Source organism: Lontra canadensis, unplaced genomic scaffold (genome assembly GCF_010015895.1).
Source record: "Lontra canadensis isolate GAN:19392208 unplaced genomic scaffold, GSC_riverotter_1.0 scaffold22, whole genome shotgun sequence".
Taxonomy (NCBI): Eukaryota; Metazoa; Chordata; class Mammalia; order Carnivora; family Mustelidae; genus Lontra; species Lontra canadensis.
In genome coordinates, this window is record NW_022631016.1 from 7,911,460 (window position 1) to 7,930,275 (window position 18,816).

Here is an 18,816-nt window from a genome sequence, read left to right on the forward strand (position 1 = left end):
GGTTGCTAAGTCATCAAAATGTAGTGCCAAATGGTCCCCAAAATGTACTAATTAATACTCTTCTCTCATCACTGTATGAGATTCCTTGTTTTCCCATATAGTATCAGCATTAAATAGTGACTGCTTTCAGGTTTTGCCAGTGCTGTTAATTTGGAAATGCTGTTAATTTGGAGTCATGGTTGGGGGTGATGCCTCTGGGGAGGAGGAGAGCTTGTCCTTGACTCCTCCTGGCAGTAGCTCGTTCTAGTTCTCCATCTTCTGGCTGGAGGTGAGCAGGGGAAGGCGGGCTTCAGGGCTTCATTCATTCAGAGTGGGTTCGAGGGTAGCCACAGCCATGATCGACACTTCGTATGGTGCCCTGGTCAGGATTCACCAGAACCGAGCAGTTCTCTACCATTCGACCCAAAGCTATTGTAGCAGAAGACGCGGCTTATGTCCTTCGAGACCCAATCAGGCTCAACCATTCTGTCTTACTTCGAACAAGTGAAACAGAATCTTCCTCGAGCTGAAAATCGCCACGGTCCGAACTCTTCATGGCTCTTACATCGGAAGAACGGGCGGGCACTGAGAACGCGGGTGAAGGTCTGGGCACCGGGACGCTTTGCTTCACGGCAGGGGCTCGAGCAGGACCAGCGAGGCCGCGGAGGAAGGAGGGCCGGTTCCTTCTTGGGGAGGGAGGGGGCTCGTGCCACCTGCACCGACCGGCCCCATGATTATAACGGCTTCCTTCCGAGGACGACCGTCATTTCGTCCTTAAGCTTAACGTAGCCAGAGCAATGGGAAGCGCGGGGGGCGGGTCCCTTGTGAATTCGCCCCTCACAGTTGGCAGTGGGAAATCGTTCAAAAGGTCCTTTTCTAAGTGAAACGTTCAGCTCCTGCATCCCTTTACTACCAGGTAGTGGCGGGAAAAAAAAGGCGCGGGGCGGAGGGCGGAAGCCACACTGCGCAAGCGCATTGCCTCCCAGGCCCGTGCCGGCGATAGCCGGGCCTCGGCCCGAGGCGGGTGCGCCTGCGCGGAGCCAAGGGGCGGGGCCCTCAGGCGTCCCGGTTGCCTGGATACGTCTGTACAGGCAACAATTGCTGCCGCGGGCGCTTCCCGGCTGTAGCTAGAAGGGGCGGTTGGCCCTCACTTTCCGAGGAGCCCGAGGAGGAGCGGGTGAGAGCCCCGGCCGGCCGCCCCGACCGCGCGAAGCCGGCCTCTTGGCCCGCCCCCAAACCCGGGGGCCGGGCCCCGCCACAAACCCGGGTCCCCCCTCCGGGCTCCAAATCCGGGGGAGGCAGGGCGGCCCCGCCCCCGAGCGCCCGCTCCCTGAGGCTCACGGGCCGGTCCTCCCCCTCCACGCAGCACACCCTGATTCTTCCCAGCCTGGTCCCGGTCTTCGGAGAGCGATGCCGCTTCCCGACACCATGTTCTGCGCGCAGCAGATCCACATCCCCCCGGAGCTGCCGGACATCCTGAAGCAGTTCACGAAGGCCGCGATCCGCACCCAGCCCGCCGACGTGCTGCAGTGGTCCGCGGGGTAAGCGCCTCGGGGGCCGCCTGCCCTCCCCCTGCAGCGCTGCTCCGCGCTCCGCGGGCGTCCGCCCCGGCAAGCACCGCGGTCGGCTGCCCTTCCCCGGAATGACCACAACCCGTGGCCGGAGAGCGGCGCTTACTCGGACTGACGCCTTAAAGCAACTGCGTGGGGTAGAAAGTGGCTGCCTTGTGTGACAAAATCAACCCACTCCAGTCCCTTGACTTTATTTCCAAAATGATGTTTGTAAGAAGGAATCCTGTAAGGCTAAGTTCCTCACCCCAGAAAATCCTCCCGGGGTTCGGTACCTGGTTGAGTTTGCTAGAACCAAGACGACTGAGGACACTTCGGGAAAATTATCCCGAGACCGCTGTAAGGTTAAACGTCGCCCAGCTTAAGAAGGCGAAGGAGGCTTCACTGTTTCTTGTAACAAACATCCTAACTATTTTCAGGAACAGACATAATTTTAAAGTTACAAAATCAACAGACCTTAGAACCATTAAACCCATTTAGTTTTTTTTTTGTTTGTTTGTTTTAAGATTTTTGTTTATTTATTTATTTGACAGAGATCACAAGTAGGCAGAGAGGCAGGCAGAGAGAGAGGAGGAAGCAGGCTCCCCGCCGAGCAGAGAGCCCGATGCGGGGCTCGATCCCAGGACCCTGGGATCATGACCTGAGCCAAAGGCAGAGGCCTTAACCCACTGAGCCACCCAGGCGCCCCAAACCCATTTAGTTTTGAAAGGAGAGCTCTTTGCCCCTTTTGAGTAGACAGACTTAGAAACTCAATTTTATGATCTCATGAACCAGTATAAAATTAAATGTTTTGGGGCGCCTGGGTGGTTGGTGAAGCATCTGCCTTCAGCTCAGGTCATGATCCCTGGGTCTGGGAATCGAGCCCCGCATCCCCGCACCAGGCATCCCCCCCCCCCCCGCCGCACCCCCACCGCACTGGGCTCTGTGCTCAGCGGGGAGCCTGCTTCTCCCTCTGCCTGCCGCTGCAGCCTGCTTGCGCACACTCTGTCAAATAAATAAAATCTTAAAAAAAAAAAGTGTTAGTAACTAGCAAGTTAGATTTCACCGACCCTCTCTAAACTGTATATCCAAGGTGCATTGGTTTCCTGTGGCGACTGTCACAACCACAGAAGCTAAAGGATTAAAACAACAGGCTCGCGTTCTCTTTATGGCTCGCGAGGCCAAACGTCCAAAATCAGTTTCGCCCGGCTAAAGTCGAGTTGTCAGGGCTTCTCTCCAGAGGCTCTAGGGCGAATCCAATCCCTTGCTTGCCTTTTCCAGCTTCCAGAGCAGCATTCCTTGTATTCTTTGGGTCCTGGCCCCTTCCTCCATCTTTAAGGCCAGTGGTGCGGCATCTTCAAGTCTCTCTCTGCCTCCCTCGTCCAAGGATACTGATGAGTGCACTTAGGACTCATCAAAATAATCCAGGATCATTTTCGCATCTCCAAATCCTCTCTCCCATCTACAAAGTCCCTGTCACTGTGCAAAATAAGATCCACAGTCTCCAGGATTAGGGCCTGGATGTCTTTGGGGCCCTTCTTGAGCCCCCCACATAAGGCTACTCATCAATCCAGTGATGTCTTATGACAAACACTTCTGTCAGTTGCTTCTGATTCTCTCAAGGTTCTTGCCAAAAAAAATGATGGCCTGCGGTTTTAACCACCATCCAAATGTCGGTAAAGATGGGTCAGATGAAAGTTTGTAGTCGACGGGACATTCCAAGATTGAATCATTTTTTTTTCCCCTCTTGGGACATAAATTATTTTAACTTAAGCTTCACTTTAATTTAAAAGGCTTAATTGAGAACTTTCTGGATGTTCCATGCACCGAATTTCTTCGTGCACCTAATTTCTCTCAAGAGCAATTTTGGAGTTTAGGAGAAAAGCATTATTCACTATGCGGTGTGTGTGACATGGACTCAGATGCCACAAAAGAGAATCTTTTAGAGAGGGATGTGGCTCAGAAGAGGGTGAATTGGTCTTTGAGACAAGGCAAGGGCATTCCGGGAAGAAGAACATTCCAACAAAGGGGAGGTGACAAGAAGAAGAAAAAAAAAAACAAAAAAACAACAACTCAAAACAAAGCAGAGAACCGGGAATCACAGGAAGGTACCAGCCTTGGGGAAACTCCAGGAGGCATGTAGGTTAACCTCTTCACGCCCCCCTGCCTGTGTCCTCTGCTGCGACACCCCAGTTAGGTGGCTGTACTATGTTCTGTCCCAGGTGCCTCCTGCAGTGTGACCGGAGTGAAAACTGGTCCAGTGTAAAGGCTGCTTCTTGCTCCCTTGGGCCCCAGGGAATTAGCACAGGACGGGGGGCTGGGGTGGGGGGCTCACCCCTAATGCAGGCTTCCTCAGCCTTGACACTGTTGACACTTTGGGCAAGATAATTGCTTGGGGGGGAGGGCGTATGTGGGGGGAAGATGGTGGTGTCTGGGCATAATAGGACTGTTAGCATCCTGACCTGTCCCACAAGAGGCCAGTAGCACTGTGACAACCAAAAATGTCTCCAGAAATTGCCAGCGCCTTCCTGGGGAGGGGGTGAGAGAATTATTGGGATCCACTGCTTTAGACGCTGTGGTTTGATCGGTGAGGAGGAGGAATAAAGTCCCCGGAAGAGGTGAAAACCCTAATTAGGAACAATATGGTAACACTAAGACCCGTGCACCCTCCCTGCCCCTGTCACCTCGGATCTTCCTGTTCCCCATCTCCCACACTGCTGCCTTTGTTTTGACTTTCCCTCAACCTGTTAAGTCAACAAAATATGGATGGCGAGAGAAAAGGTGATGAGGTGTAACATTTCATTTTGCTCCTCAAATATCTATCAACAGCTACCTTTGTTACATAACCAGAGATGTTTTTAATTATTCATGTCTTTCACATTATGGCCTGTGGCCCCGGGGTTGTGTTGGTCATTAGAGTGGCCAATGATGCGGCTGCAGCAGCCGGCCCCCTCCGGCCCTCCTGGCACCCTCTCCCCCTCCCCACCAACCAGAAGCTGCTGGGTGCCCCCTCCTGACTTGTTGCCCTGTACTCTTTCCATGCCCGCCCCCAGCCCCCAACATCAGCACCAATATCTGCATCCCAGAAGGGAACACTTGAGGGGAAAAAATACTAAATAAAATTACTAAAAATACAGGAAAAGTGAAGCATGGGGGAGGGGTGGCGTCTGATGTCGTGGAGTGGGCAGTTGGTCCCCCGCAGGGCAGACAGGTGACTTCCCTTCCCCTGGGCCCCGTAGGGTTAAACAGAGATGGTTGAAGTCATCCCCCTTGGAAAGCAGCAAGGCCAAGAGCAGGGAAGACCAAACACTAATTGTCAAAGTAGAATGACTAGACCATGACCTTGCCCTTGGGTCATTGCCATCCTGAGTCTCCTGTCTCCTTTCCCAGCCTTCCAGGACCCCTCCTAGCGTGGGCTTGATAAGAATAGCACGTGTTTCGGGAGCCCCCCTCCCTCCCACCCCACCCCCGGCCATGGCTCGTGGCCGTGTGGCGTGTCCAGCCCGTTGGCAGCTTGAGCTTACTGCTCCTCGGAACCCTATGACAGGGGCCGCCATTGTTGGCTTTGCAGACAGAGAAACTGAGGCACGCAGAGAAGGTTAAGTTGGAGAGCTGAGCGGAGGAGCCAGAACCGCAGCCTGGCCTTCGGACTGTGGTGTCCCTGGAGTCACGCTCGTAGCTGCGGGCACTGTCATGCTCACAGCTCCTTTGGGAAACCACGCGATTTCCCGTGCTTTCTGGGTCCTGACGTGCCCTCAGACGTGGCTGTTGCTCTTAGGTATTTTTCAGCTTTGTCCAGAGGAGATCCGCTTCCCGTCAAGGACAGAATCGAGATGCCTGTGGCCACTCAGAAAACAGACACAGGCCTGACTCAAGGACTCCTGAAAGTTTTGCACAAGCAGGTAGGAGGGGAGTGTCTCTGTTCTCCGTCAGCTTCACCAGATAAAGCGTGGCCGCCGCAGGGACAGGGGACAGGCGCGCCAGCTCCCCTTGGCAAGACATCTCTCCCCGGGGCACACCTGCTGGATTTCTTCAGAGCAGGAATCTGCTGCTTCAGTGCCTCTCTCTAGTTTGAAGAACCCAAAAGACCTATTCGTGATTAGATTGTCAGCAAGTGACATGTAATTGCTTTTAAATACCCAGTTAAAACCCTAGAGGCTGCCTGACTGAAAGTCTGGAAATCCGACTCCCAAAATGGGGGCTGCGAGTCTCTTCTGGAAATAGGCTTACAAACATAGTGTACGCGCTAAAGAAACGATCTGCTGTCACCTTCTTCCGAACGACAGACTGCTCTTTGGCGTCTGGTACGCTGTGGGGTCCCAAGTGCCTGGGCGTGGGCGAGATCCTTGCCCCAGAGCCCAGGCCGCCCTCACCCGCCCCTCCACCTTGCTTGTGGAGAAACAAGTAAATTAGGGACTGGATCACCCGGGTTTGGCCTTCCCAGTGACTGGGTCGGTTGCTGAAACTGACATCAGTGCTATAACCGTGAGCTTTAAAGTGGTTTGCCCCATGCATTGACTTCTGACAATGGGATTATTCCACAGTTTTCTCTAAAGGGAAAACGAATAACCATCGGAAGGGGTAGCTTGGGGAAAAAAACACACTAAAATTGCTCCAAGCTTTTCACATAGAATGCTATTAGCATATCATCATCGTGACCAATTTTCACAGGTTATTTAAAATAATGGAAGGGGCGCCTGGGTGGCTCAGTGGGTTAAAGCCTCTGCCTTCGGCTCAGGTCATGATCTCAGGGTCCTGGGATCGAGCCCCCGCATCGGGCTCTCTGCTCAGTGGGGAGCCTACTTCCCCTTCTCTCTCTGCCTGCCTCTGTGCCTACTTGTGATCTCTGTCAAATAAGTAATAAATAAAATCTTTAAAAATAAAATAAAATAAAATAAAATAACAGAAGAAGTGAATTTATTTTCAATTTTAAGATTTCTTCCACTTAACTATGAGCACTTTCAGCAGATTGGATTTTAAATGTTTTTATTTCTTGATGCTTATTTTTTGTTGTGAAGTGTTTTGCACAGACAGCCCAGAATCCTATATCCAATCTGTGGGCCCGGTTCACTCAACCATAACATCAGGCCCTATTTGCTTTTTCCTTTTGAGAAGTAAAACAGGACAATGTCAGCTTGCAGCATGCTGCCTCCCTGCCCTGCGCCCCTCCCGCCGCACACCTTCATGCCCTGCTTTCCTGGGGCTGTCTGTGTTGTGAATCCAGAGTCTGTCTTTTCCCTGCATGTGGTTGGGCACTGGGGTATGTTGAACTATTTATAAGCACTATATTATTTCCCAGGTTTCTAAAACTTAAAATATTTATAGACTGAAAAACTTCCAAATGTTGTCATCACTGTGTTTTCTCTATAGTGCAGCCACAAGCAGTATGTGGAACTAGCGGATCTCGAGGAGAAATGGAAGAATTTGTGCCTGCCGGTAGAGAACTTCAGAGCGCTGTTGCAGCTGGATCCTTGCGAAGACAAAATCGAGTGGATAAAATTTTTAGCGCTTGGATGCAGCATGCTTGGCGGGGTACGTACCTTCCAGTTGCGTTCTGAGTAATTCTGTGCGATCGTGGCCTGGCTTAAATATGCTGTAGGTGGGGGCGCCTGGGTGGCTCAGTGGGTTAAAGCCTCTGCCTTTGGCTCAGGTCACAATCTCAGGGTCCTGGGATCGAGCCCTGCATCGAGCCCCACATCAAGCCCCGCATTGAGCCCACATCGGGCTCTCTGCTCAGCGGGGAGCCTGCTTTCCCCTCCAACTCTCTGCCTGCTTTTCTGCCCACTTGTGATCTCTCTGTCTCTGTCAAATTAATAAATAAGATCTTAATAAAAAAAAAAGTACTATGGGTGTTTCAGTAACCGAAGGAAACACTTTCATTACTTTAGTAACTGTCAGAGAGAAGCAATTCTTTTTCAGGTGTCTGTTGTATTTCTAGGCTTACATTTTTTTTTTTTTTAAGATTTTATTTATGGGGCACCTGGGTGGCTCAGATGGTTAAGTGTCTACCTTTGGTCCAGGTCATGATCTCAGGGTCCTGGGATGGAGCTCTGCATTGCGGGGGGGTGGGGGGGGTGTCCTAGCTCAGCGGGGAGTCTGCTTCTCCCTCTCCCTCTGCCTCTGCCTCTCCTGCTTATGCTGTCTCTATCAAAGGAATAAATAAAATCTTTAAAATTTATTTATTTATTTGTTTGGGATAGAGAGAGAGCAAGAAAGCTGCAGAAGGAGAAGCAGACTTGCTGCTGAGCAAGGAACCCAACACGGGGCTCGATCCCAGGACCCTGGGATTGTGACCTGAGCCAAAGGCAGGTGCTTAACCGGTTGAGCCACCCAGGTGCCCCATAGGCTTATAGTTATTTTAATTTGCAGAAGTTAAATACTTAGGAATGCTTCAATTTTAAAATTGTTAACAATGGATAAAATACAGAGATGCTATGACAATGCATTTAGGTGTTAGAAGAGAACGCATTGGTGACTTTTTATGGAACTACACATCATTTGGGAAACAGTTACTCTGTTTTCCTCATCTATGGGAAGAGGAGTAACATTGTTTTATATTTGACTTAAAGTATATGATTGGTAGCTAATAGATATAGTGCAGCTTTGACGATGTTGAAGGTTGACCCTTGGGAATGAAGACAGAGATAACCTTCCGGTTCCCAAGGTGAGGCGTCTCTGAACCAAGGAGGGGTGGGGAGGGAAGGGGTGGAGTATGATGATTTGGCAGGACTTCTCCTCCTCCTCCTCCTCCTCCTCCTCCTCCTCCCCAACCCCTCCTTTTTGATGTTCAGTTAGCCACAGTATAGCACATCTTTAGTTTTTGATGTGTTCAGTGATTCATCAGTTACGTGTAACACCAGTGTTCATCAGATCATGTGGCCTCCTTAATACCCATCACCCTGTTACCCCCTCTCCCCACTCCCCCTTCCCTCTGAGACCCTCAGTTCATTTCCTGGGGTCCATAGTGTCTCATGGTTCCTCTCCCTCTCTGATTTCTCCCCCTTCAGATTTACCTCCCTTCCCCCGTGGTCCTCCGTGCTATTCCTTATGTTCCACAGATGAGTGAAACCATATAATTGTCTTTCTCTGCTGGACTTACTTCACTCAGCATCATCCCTCCAGTCCCATCCATGTCAGTGCAAGTGGCGGGTGTTCATCCTTTCTGATGGCTGAGTGCTGTTCCATTGTATGTGTGGACCACATCTCTCCATCTGCTGAAGGAGATCCTATTGTGGACATTGGTGCTATGAACATTGGGGTGCAGGTGCCCTTTCTTTTCACTACATCTGTATCTTTGGAGTAAATACCCAGGAGTGCACTTGCTGGGTCGTAGGGTAGCTCTATTTCCAACTTTTTGAGGACTCTCCATCCTGTTCTCCAGAGTGGCTGCCCCAGTTTGCATTCCCACCAACAGTGCAAGAGGCTCCCCTTTCTCCACATCCTCACCAGCGTCTGTTGTGTCCCATCTTGTTAAATTGTTTGGCAGGACTTCTTTGGGAATCTGGAAGCTCTCTTTAGCTCTGGTGTCCGAGTCTCTGTGAGAGACACTGGGATGTAGGGAAGGAAGCGTTACTGCTTTCCACTTGCAAAGAAGGGGTTTTAGAGGTGGCCGCCTTCGCTGCAGAGCCACGCGCTGGTTTCACCCCCTCCCTCCTGTCTTTGGACCACAGAGAACGTAGCTGGAAAATTCACAGTCGTCGCTTCCTGGTGCACACTCAGCTCCCATTTTAGTTTTTAGAAGTCACTTTGTGTAGGAAACCCCAATGGACACCACATGATCACGGACACAAGGACATGACTGCGCGCTCTTCCTCCGTCCCACCCCCCACCCCCTGCCATCTCCCCGGCCTGAAGCAAACGCCTTCCCAAATCTCCTGCTTCCCATGGGCCGCATACGTACCCCAAGAAATACAGTATTTAATTTTCATGGGTTTTAACTTCATGCAAAGAGAAGTCTGTGGTTCATAATCTTCTGGAATTTGTATTCATTCCCAGTTAGATTTCCATCTCCCTCTGCATCATCGCAGACAGCAGTAGGACGTTCATTGCCTCCGCTGTCTAATAGCCACTCCGAGAAGAGACCACCTTTTACTGGTTCTATTAATAGCCCCCGTGAGAGCCACTGAAGCCCCAGGAGAGCCAGGTGCTGGCTCATTGCTGCGTAGGGAGTCACGTAAGTGCCCAAAGGTGCGGTTTGCGTCAGCGGCAGAGAAGACCGGCACCCTGGGCTGGTTTGTGCCAGGGACCGTCCTGCGGCAAAGCGGGGATCACACGTTAACCGGGGAGTGGGGTGTTGGGGTGGGAAGGACAAAGACAGATGTGCCTACGGAAGATAATGTCGCATCGCTTTGTTCATCGGGAGCTCTGCGAAAGCAAGATTTTTAATACTGTGAAATGAGTAGCTAAGATTAGAACAGACATTTATGGTTTATGCCTTTAAACTTAGCTGTGAAATTTAGAGTTTAGCAGTGGTGAGAAAGGATATTTCATATTTTGGGGATCCGTCTTCGTAATGTTTACTTCTCCAATCGTGAAAATAAGTGCTGGATTTAAGACCAAGCCGGAGCAAGAGAGAGGGTTTCTTGTCCATGTGTCGTGTAGGACACTAGGTGGAGACATTCGGTCACCTTCTGGACTGAACGCTGGGGAAGGGACAGGAAAGCAAGCAGCAGCCGTGCCCCTCCTTTCCTCTACTGTTTCTCATCCTCGCTGGGCGGGTGGGGTCCTGGCCTGTCCCCTAGCTGGGCCACCTCGACAGTCGTGTCTGCTGTGGGCTGTGGGCTCTGCAGCCCGGCCGTCCGGGAAGGTCTTCTCTGGTTCACTGACCATGTCTGTGTTGGGGGTAGGGTTGGGGGAAGGGTGAGCAGGGAGGTGTCAGAAGTGGGGGTGTCGCCTCTGCCCTGACCTGCCCCCCACTCCTGCCGTTAGTGCAAACAGTCCTGGGGCGGCCAGGCCGGAATGGGGAGAAGCCACTGTGCCCACTTGGCTGGGGTAGCCTGGAGGTTCACCAGCACAAAGCTGTGACTTGGAGGTGACCAGGTGGCAATTTGGGAGTAACTTGGCAACTTAGCGTCATCTTTATGCTGTGGTTGTGTTTTAGGGGGGCGGGGGGGGCGGAGGGAGAGAGAGTCTGAGGCCGACTCTTCACGGAGTGTGGAACCCAATGCGGGGCTCCATCTCCCGACCCTGAGATCAGGACCTGAGCCAAAATCAAGAGTTGGATGCTGAACCGACCGTGTCACTCAGGCACCCGGATCTTTATGCTTAAAAAAAAAAAAAAAACCTTCAAAAAAAGGAGGAGACAGAGAAGCAAAGTGCAGGAGGGGTAACTTACAGGGGCTCATTGCCTGCTCCCTTCTCCACGCGGGATTTCTGTTACGTTGGAATCTAGTCGATCTGTCAACACAACAGCCACCGTTTCTGCCTCCTTCATCCCCGGCCTCTGCGTGGCTGGTGGCAGACGCGTCCTCTGAGCTCTTCAATTTTTCTTCACAGTCTATGGTCAGATGAGCCGAGTGTAAGGTCCCTGCTTACTCAGAGTTGTCCATTTCCTTCCTTCCTTCCCTCCCTCCCTCCCTCTTTTCCTTCTTTCCTCCCCAAATATTTGCTGAGTGCTGCTTTGTGCCGGCGCCTCTCCTGAGAGCGGAGGATTTGGCCGTGAACACAACAGGCAGGCGGCCCAACCCCCCGGAGTCGGAGCCCGCCGTCCCTCCGTCCCTCCGTCCCTCCGTGTCCTGCCCCTGCGTGCGGTGTCGGGAGCTGGGAATGGGGCTGCCCGGGCCGGTGGACTTCCTGGGGAAGCCCCCTGCCATGCGTCCGGCATCTGCCAGCAAATTTGGTGAGGGCGGGAGCAGGTCCGTCTCCAGTCAAGCCTCCGGAGGAGGCCCAAACCCTGGCCACCACCCCGACCGGAGCCTTGGATGACCCAGCTAAGCAGCACCCGGACTCCCGTCCCGCAGGCACGTCGGGTTAGGAACTGTGGCTCCAGCCATTTACGCGTCCCTAAGGATGTCGGGTTCGTTCCCCTCCCAACAGTCACGGTCAAGGAGGTCTGCGCGTGACTCTCCCCACGTGGGAAGCTCTCCTCTGTGCCTGTCCCACCTGTGTTTTCCTCGCTCCTCCCTCTAACGGCCGCCCCCTAAGTCTCCACAGCCTGCTCTCTGCAGGGGCAAAGGGCCCTGACTTGCCCCGGGAGCCCCTGAATGAGATGTGAATGCCTCTGCCTGGCTGGCCCGCAGGCTCTTGTGAGATCTCCAGGGACTGGACACAGTCCCTGTGCCCTCCTGGCCTGGAGGGAGGGTCCTCGCTCTCTGAGCCTGTGCCTTGTGGGAGTGGGATGGCTTCTCCAGGGACCAGCTTTCAGGCTGAAGGTCAAGGTGTCAGCCCGGGTGGGTGGGGTGACTGAACCAGACAGAGAGAAGGGGCAGGGGAATAAGTACTTTTGGGAACCAAGACCAGGCCCAGAGCAGGGCCAGCCCCATGTGGAGCCTGCACGGAGCCTGATCGCAGGTGGGCGTCAGGACGCGTCATGGGCCATCTGTCCTAGAGCCCACCCACCCCGGCCCCCTCAGTGTGGCCCCAGGTACGTCCCAGCACTGAAGGGGCTGGAGGCTTCTGGGCTGGCTCCGGGCTCATCGTTAAGGAGACTGATGCTTCCTCATTCCCATTTTAACATAAAACAACATCTGTGGATTAAAATTATTTTCAGGCCACAGGCATCTTGATGAAAACTTCAATTTCCTCACTTACAGCAAGTGTACGTAAACCTAGTTCACGTCGATTGAGAGCATACCTGATGGAGAATTTCTGTGAAACGTACCCAAGGGCTGATTCTGCTGGTGTCTTATGCTCTCGCTGTGGTGATTCTAGGTGGTAACTGTCCCCGGTTTGTGGTCTTTCCAGTCGTTGAACAGCTCGATGAAGCACCTGTGTGAGATCCTCACCGCCGACCCCGAGGGCGGGCCGGCGCGCATCCCTTTTGAGACGTTCTCCTACGTCTACCGTTATTTGTCCAAGTTGGACTCGGACATCCTCCAAGGGGACACGGAAACCTATCTCGCCACTTTAAAGGACACTCTGTAAGTACGAGCCCGCCCTGGTGTTCCTGTGCGGGGACCACTGGAGAAGGTCCTTTCTCTCCTCCCAGATGGCTTTGCTGCAAGTAATCCAGCCTTGGCGGGGAGGGAGAGCCACACACACTGCGCCCCAGGTGTCCCCAAGATGTCGCCAAGCTGTGCTAAAGAAATTTGAATGGCAGGAGGCCGCTTTTCTTCATGAGTGATACAGGGCAGTGCCGGACGGGAGTCTGGTTCTTTTTACCCCATCTTTGAGAAAAGTTTATCCGGAATTGATCTTGATTCTTAAGTCCACTGTGTGCAGTGGTTTAAACTTGCAGCCTGTTAAAGAGTAAGCTCAAAGGCACATCTCAACAGCCCCGCAGGTGGAGGGTGCGACTTCACGCCTTTGTTCCCTGAGTGTTTGCGCGGTGTGGGCTCCTGCACGCCCTTCTGCTCCTCTGGGGGTGGACAGACACTGGACGCACAGAGGTCCCACAGGGTCCGATGCCTGGCCCCCTGCGGTCTCACTCCTCTGCCTAGCACTGCACAGGTCCCCGGCTCCCTGCACCCCAACCGCACGGGTCTGGGGGTTTCAAGCCAGCCGAGCTCCCTGCCCCCCCAAACACACTTCAGGCACCGCACGTGTGCTTTCGGAACACCCCGCCCCCTTGGCGCTGCTGCCCGATGTCCCCTGCTCCTGGTCAATGGCTCTTCCTTAACGGGGGAAATAAACACACTCGCGCTAGGCCGTTGGCACAGCTGACACTGCAAGCCCACTGTCCCTCACAGCCCGAGGAGAGCTGTAGGGCCCGCCGCGGCAGGAAGTCCTCCTGCCCAGGACAGCGAGGGGTCGGGGGACAGGCAGACTTCTCCAGCATCCTGTTCTTCCCCTCTAAGCGGCCGCAGCGGGAGACCGTTGGACACCTGTGATTTCCCTAGGGCTGTGAGAGGTGGTCGCTGTTTATGGCAAAATATGGGTTAGAACCTCGAATGATCCTTTTACCTTGAAAGGATGAGCCCTCGAGAGGGCTCTCGTTTTCCCCGCCGGCCTAGAGAATGAATATTGTTCGAGTTCAGTATTTTTACATCCGTGGATGTTGGCAGTAGAGATGTACTAATGCTCACCATCTCTCAGGAAGTAGAAGTGTCTGCAGATAAAAAAAGAAAAATTGAGAGACATGCTGTTGGCGACGCCAAAGTTTTAGAGACTCAAGACAGTCCTTGAGTCTCGCTGGACCGAATTTCCCAATAGAAGGAGACTTTTGTTTCAGTAGTGACTAAAATTTGAGTGGTCAGTGAGGAAGAACCTATAAACATGTCCTGGTTTTTTCACCTAGAAATAAATGCCCGTTTTTGTATAAGAAAACAGAATGCTTGATTTTTTGGAGGTAAGAATAATTAAAGATTGAAAATCATTAATTCTTCTAGATAAAACCTTTAAATTATGTTGCATTTCATAAAAATTGCATTGTTTTGCTGTAAGAAATGACTAAAAGGGCCTTCATCTGTTTCCATTCTAGAGAATCTAGAAAGAATGGCATGATAGGACTTACAGATTTCTTCATTCTGAAGAAAGTTTAGAAAGCCTCGAGAAGAACCCTTAGAAGACAGAGGCCATTATTACAGAGAAGAACACTTTTTAATGTCAAATAGTGCTTTTTAAAAGCTCGGCACCAAATACAGCTTATCTTACAGCACGTGGGTGTGCTCTGTGAGTTTTTCTCATAGCGGGAGCTCAGTATGGTTCGTGTGTTTTGGGGTCTGCTCTTTGCCATGTTTCCTGGAAGACCCTGGAAAGGATTCGGAGCAGGAAAACAGTCTTTTTGAGTAAAACCATCTACTTGGATGCACAGAGTGGGGGTGGGCAGTGTAAGACTAGCTGTTCTTTTTCCACACTGGGGACCCCCTATGAGCAGAAACGCTGATGTTTGCTCCCCAGACAACCACCCCAAGACCCCTAGGCAGAGAGTCTTCTGCTGAAGCTGGATCTATTCTGGGAGGGGTGGGCCGGGGGAGCACCAGCAAGCTGGAGGAGCATCATGGCCCCAGGAAAGAAAGTAGACTATGTATTTATTTATTGAAGATTTTATTTATTTATTTGAGAGAGCGAGCAGGGGGAAGGCCAGAGGGAGACGGAGAGAGAATCTCAAGCAGGCTCCATGCTCAGTGCAGAGCCTGACATGCTCGACCTCACAACCTTGAGATCATGACCTCTGCCAAAGTCAAGAGTTGGACGCTCAACTGACTCAGCCACCCAGGTGCCCCCAAAGCAGACAAGTTAGACCGGCACGTGGTCCACAGAACAGAAATGAGCATCCCAGTTCCTTTATTTGCTATCTTTATATTAAGTCTTCAAAATGGTGATTAATACACCTTAGATCATTTTTTGGAGAACTTAAAAATGGCTTGGCCTGTGGGCTCTCTGTAGACTGGCCACCCTGCTAATAAAAGTTATCCGTGTTCAAAGGCTTGTGAGAACCTGAAGTTATGAGAAACAATTTGCTTCAGGGAGGAGAGAGCCCCCTCCTGTGTAATCGCTACCTGAGAGCCAGGAACCCTGCCTTGTCCTGGCTCTTTCCCAGGGGACCCTGTGCCTGGCCCAGCTGGAAGGCCAGCCGTCGATGTCACTGAGTCAGCCCTGGAGAGAGCGTATCATGCAACGTGTCCATCTGGGGGACCGAGGACCTGATGACTTTGGGGCCTGCTTGCTAACAAGTATCTGTCCATTTGGTAGAATGTGGGGTGAGACACGCTCTCATTCAGTGAGGTGGTAGGGAAGGGACATAGCACCCCTGTGTCCTGTCGTCCCTGGAGGCCATCGACATCTACCAAAAGAACTTCATGACCAGTCACACTGGCTTATGTCAAGAAGGTCAATTTGATGGAGTTTAACGAGACAGAGAAGAGATAAATATGATCATGAATAAACTTGCTAACACAGATCTCTGAACTAACAAATGGAAGTCGGGACACCTTTTCACTCTACCAGAAAATCACAAGGTGTTAAGGGAATGAAAGGGAATGAAGCAAGTGAGGGGATAAGCTCGGGTGCGTCCGGACACTGGGCTGTCATCGGCTCTGAAAGAAACGAGCTGTCAGGTGGGGAGAAGACGCGGGGGAGTGTAAGTGCACGTTATCAGGCGAGAGACGCCGGTCTGAGAGACGATTCCAACCGCACGACGCTCTGGAAAAGACGAACTATGGAGCCCGTACAAAGACGGCGGCCAGGGTGGGTGGGGGTGATGCAGAGGCGGAGTCCGGGGGGCTGTTGGGGCTGTGGAAATGCTGTGTGTGATCCCACGATGGATGCACGTGCTGATGCCGTGTCCAAACCCGCAGAGCGCACAGCGCCGGGAGTGAGCTCCCAGGGGGGCTCTGAGCTTCACCGGCTCTCCCGATGCGTCCGTCTGGCGCTGGACATTGCCCGTGGGGGAGGCTGGGCGTGTATCTGTGCAGGGGTGTATGGAACGAGCTACTGACACCTGCTACAGCGTGGGTGGGGGTAAACAGCCCCTGTGGGTGAATGGGCTCTGTGTTTGACCTTTGTCTTAAAACGTGGGTCTTTTTTTTTTTTTTTTAAGAGTTTATTAGAAGAGAGCGTGTGAGAGTGAGCAGGGAAGGAGCGGAGGGAGAGGGAGAAGGAGAGTCCGAGCAGACGTCACACTGAGGTCAGAGTCTGACACGGGGCTCGATCCCATGGCCATGAGGTCACGCCCTGAGCTGAAACCCAGAGCCAGACGCTTAACCGACGGTGCCACCAAGATGCCCCACAAAAGGCAGGTCTTCAGAATGACCTTTTTAGAACTGGAAATCACATTCCCTTAAAGGAAATTTCCAGCGCCTCAAAATGGTTTTGGTCTGATGAGATGCCCCGCGAGTGCCCTGACGTTCAAACAAAGAGAACCAGGCACAGAAGGCTGAGCCCGGGATGACCAGAATGCAGCTTGCGTTTCTGGGAGTAACAGAACAGTCAGATTCAAGCCGGGTTTCCAGAACATTCTTTAGGGTGGCCCCTGAGCAGAGCGGGAGTCCTCTCCCCTTCATGCTGGCCTGCTGGCCGTCCCAGTAAGGACTTCGAAGGGAGCCGGTTAGACTGACCCCAGCCTGCGATCTGGGGCCTCTGTCCCTGTCCCTCCCACGCCATGGTGAGGCGGGGGGTGTTCCTCTGGTCACTCTCAGCTTAGCCTCAGCCCCAGAAGCTGTCCCTCTGTGTTGACAACCACCGCGGGCTCCCAAGTGCCCAGACAGAAGGTGGAAAATGAACTAATTTTATAAGTAGCTAAGCATACAAAGGGAGGCACTTTCTGTCTTGTTTTTGCCCGAGAGCCTCCAGCAGCTTGTTCTAGCACCTAATTAAGCAAGGATGCCGTGTGCCAAAACCAGATCTTCGCTTCTCCACAGCCAGATTCCGACCATGCGGCTAGCGGGCCTCGTCTCATTAAAGAGAGCATTTCCTATTCCCTTGCTGGTCTGGACTCTTCCTGTCCCATCGCTGAACCGCCTTTCTTCTTCGTCATATCCCGTACTTGTTTCTTTTTGAAACAGCCATAAGAGGTTTGGCTTTGTCAGACTGTTAAGTGTCCTTGGGGGGCTCACTCAAATGATTTAATTAATAACTACCAGCTTGTTGCAAGCGTCATTAATTACCCTGTTGGGTGAAATAAGTCATTCAAGTGACTGGAGTGTTTGAACAAAGGCACTCCGGAGGGAGACCCACAAAAATGCAGGGAGAAGGGTGGGGTTCCTGGGGACCCCAATAGGTTCGTTGGGGGTTTGGGACCAGGCTCTGCACACACGCTGAGAGGAGGCAGATGGCCTCATCTGGATTCAGCACCTCAGGAGCCAAAAAAGATTATTCCAATTAAAGTCACTTAAAAAACAGACTTTACAGTGACAGAGAGTGAGCATTGAAAAAAAAAAAATCCCTGGCATTGGTGAGGTGTGGGTTTGGAAAGTATCTGCTTTCCCTTCATCGTAGGAGAGTGAGTGGGTTGGGGAAAAGCAGGATTGGAAAAGCCACAAGGCGCACGTGATGGCAGCTTTGACCTTCTGACTCAGGAGCTCTCCGTCCTGCGGAGATGCACGTCCAAAGCCAGTGTCCCCGCACCTGCAACCAGAATCGTCTGGTCTTCAACCTCGCTCTCTTTGTCGGCTTCTGCATTTTTCATCTTTAGAGAAAGCAGGTTTTGTTGATTGGTATTCGTGATGCATGAGAAAGAGAGAAGGCGGAAGAAGAGACGATTCTGGAATGGGCGATCACCTGGCATGATGAGGTCTGAGGGAGATGGGCAGGGCCATGATCGTGTTTGGAAAATGATTTGGCCGTAAGTCGCTCGTTTAACTTACAATCAGCTGTTCCTTGCTGGCCGTCACGTGGCCTACTTACAAATTCCTGTAACATGAGAAAGTCTAACTTTACAAATGGTTTTCAAATGTAGGGAGATTTGTATGTATACTCAATGTCACAATTAATGAAGAAGGAATAGATAAAGTAATCACTGTTGAGTTCCATATTGCTATTTCCATATTTTATATTTTTATTTTATAATTATATATAATTTATAATTCTATAATTTTATTCCAGTCCTAAACCTTTCCAAAGGTCCTTGAAACACTCGTAGGCCTGAAGCTCCTTGTCTTGGTCTCTAAAGAATGAAAGGCATCAGGGGCGCCTGGGTGGCTCAGTTAGTTAAATGACTGCCTTCGGCTTGGGTCATGATCCTGGAGTCCAGGGATCGAGTCCCAGTCGGAGTCCCTGCTCAGCGGGGAGTCAGGTTTTCCCTCTGACCCTCCCCACTCTTATGTTCTCTCTCTCCCCCTCATTCTGTCTCTGAAATAAATAAATAAAATCATTAAAAAAAAAAAAAAGAATGAAAGGGGTCAGACCCTCCCTGGGGAAGTTTCTCTCACGCAGAATTAGTTCTCCCTGGTTACCAAAGCACACTCTCCCTGGAACCCTCTGAGGTGGGAGGAGAAATGTAATTAACCCCCTTTTCTTGGAGACTGAACCACAGCTAAGAAGCCAAAGGCAGCCTCGATACCCTGACCTCACACTTCTGTCCCCCTGCCTCCCGCCTTGTATCCGCCCCATATCCCTGGTGCCGGCTCTCGGTGAGGTCACAAGAGCCAACAGGGAAAGGAGACCAAGTGGGCATTGATGCCACAAAGCTCCATCTTTCCCGGCTGGCACCTTCCCAGGAGGGGCGTGGCTGGCTGGTGTGTAGCCCACCAGA

The 18,816-nt window shown here is 52.0% G+C and overlaps 1 protein-coding gene across 1 annotated transcript; it reads left to right on the plus strand.

Moving 5' to 3' along the window:
- Positions 1-1,113: 1,113 nt before the first annotated feature.
- On the plus strand, positions 1,114-14,280 carry ROPN1L (rhophilin associated tail protein 1 like). Its single transcript, XM_032861872.1, has 6 exons — positions 1,114-1,156; positions 1,346-1,520; positions 5,305-5,428; positions 6,897-7,058; positions 12,429-12,604; positions 14,104-14,280. The coding sequence occupies exons 2-6, from the start codon at positions 1,390-1,392 to the stop codon at positions 14,162-14,164; spliced, it is 654 nt and encodes a 217-aa protein (XP_032717763.1). The 5' UTR covers positions 1,114-1,156; positions 1,346-1,389; the 3' UTR covers positions 14,165-14,280.
- Positions 14,281-18,816: the final 4,536 nt, after the last annotated feature.

Coding starts and splice junctions, on each gene's coding strand:
- ROPN1L (XM_032861872.1), top strand. CDS start 1,390: ATGCCGCTTCCCGACACCATGTTCTGCGCGCAGCAGATCCACATCCCC. Junction 1,521..5,304: donor GTGCTGCAGTGGTCCGCGGG/GTAAGCGCCTCG, acceptor TGTTGCTCTTAG/GTATTTTTCAGCTTTGTCCA. Junction 12,605..14,103: donor GCCACTTTAAAGGACACTCT/GTAAGTACGAGC, acceptor TTTCCATTCTAG/AGAATCTAGAAAGAATGGCA.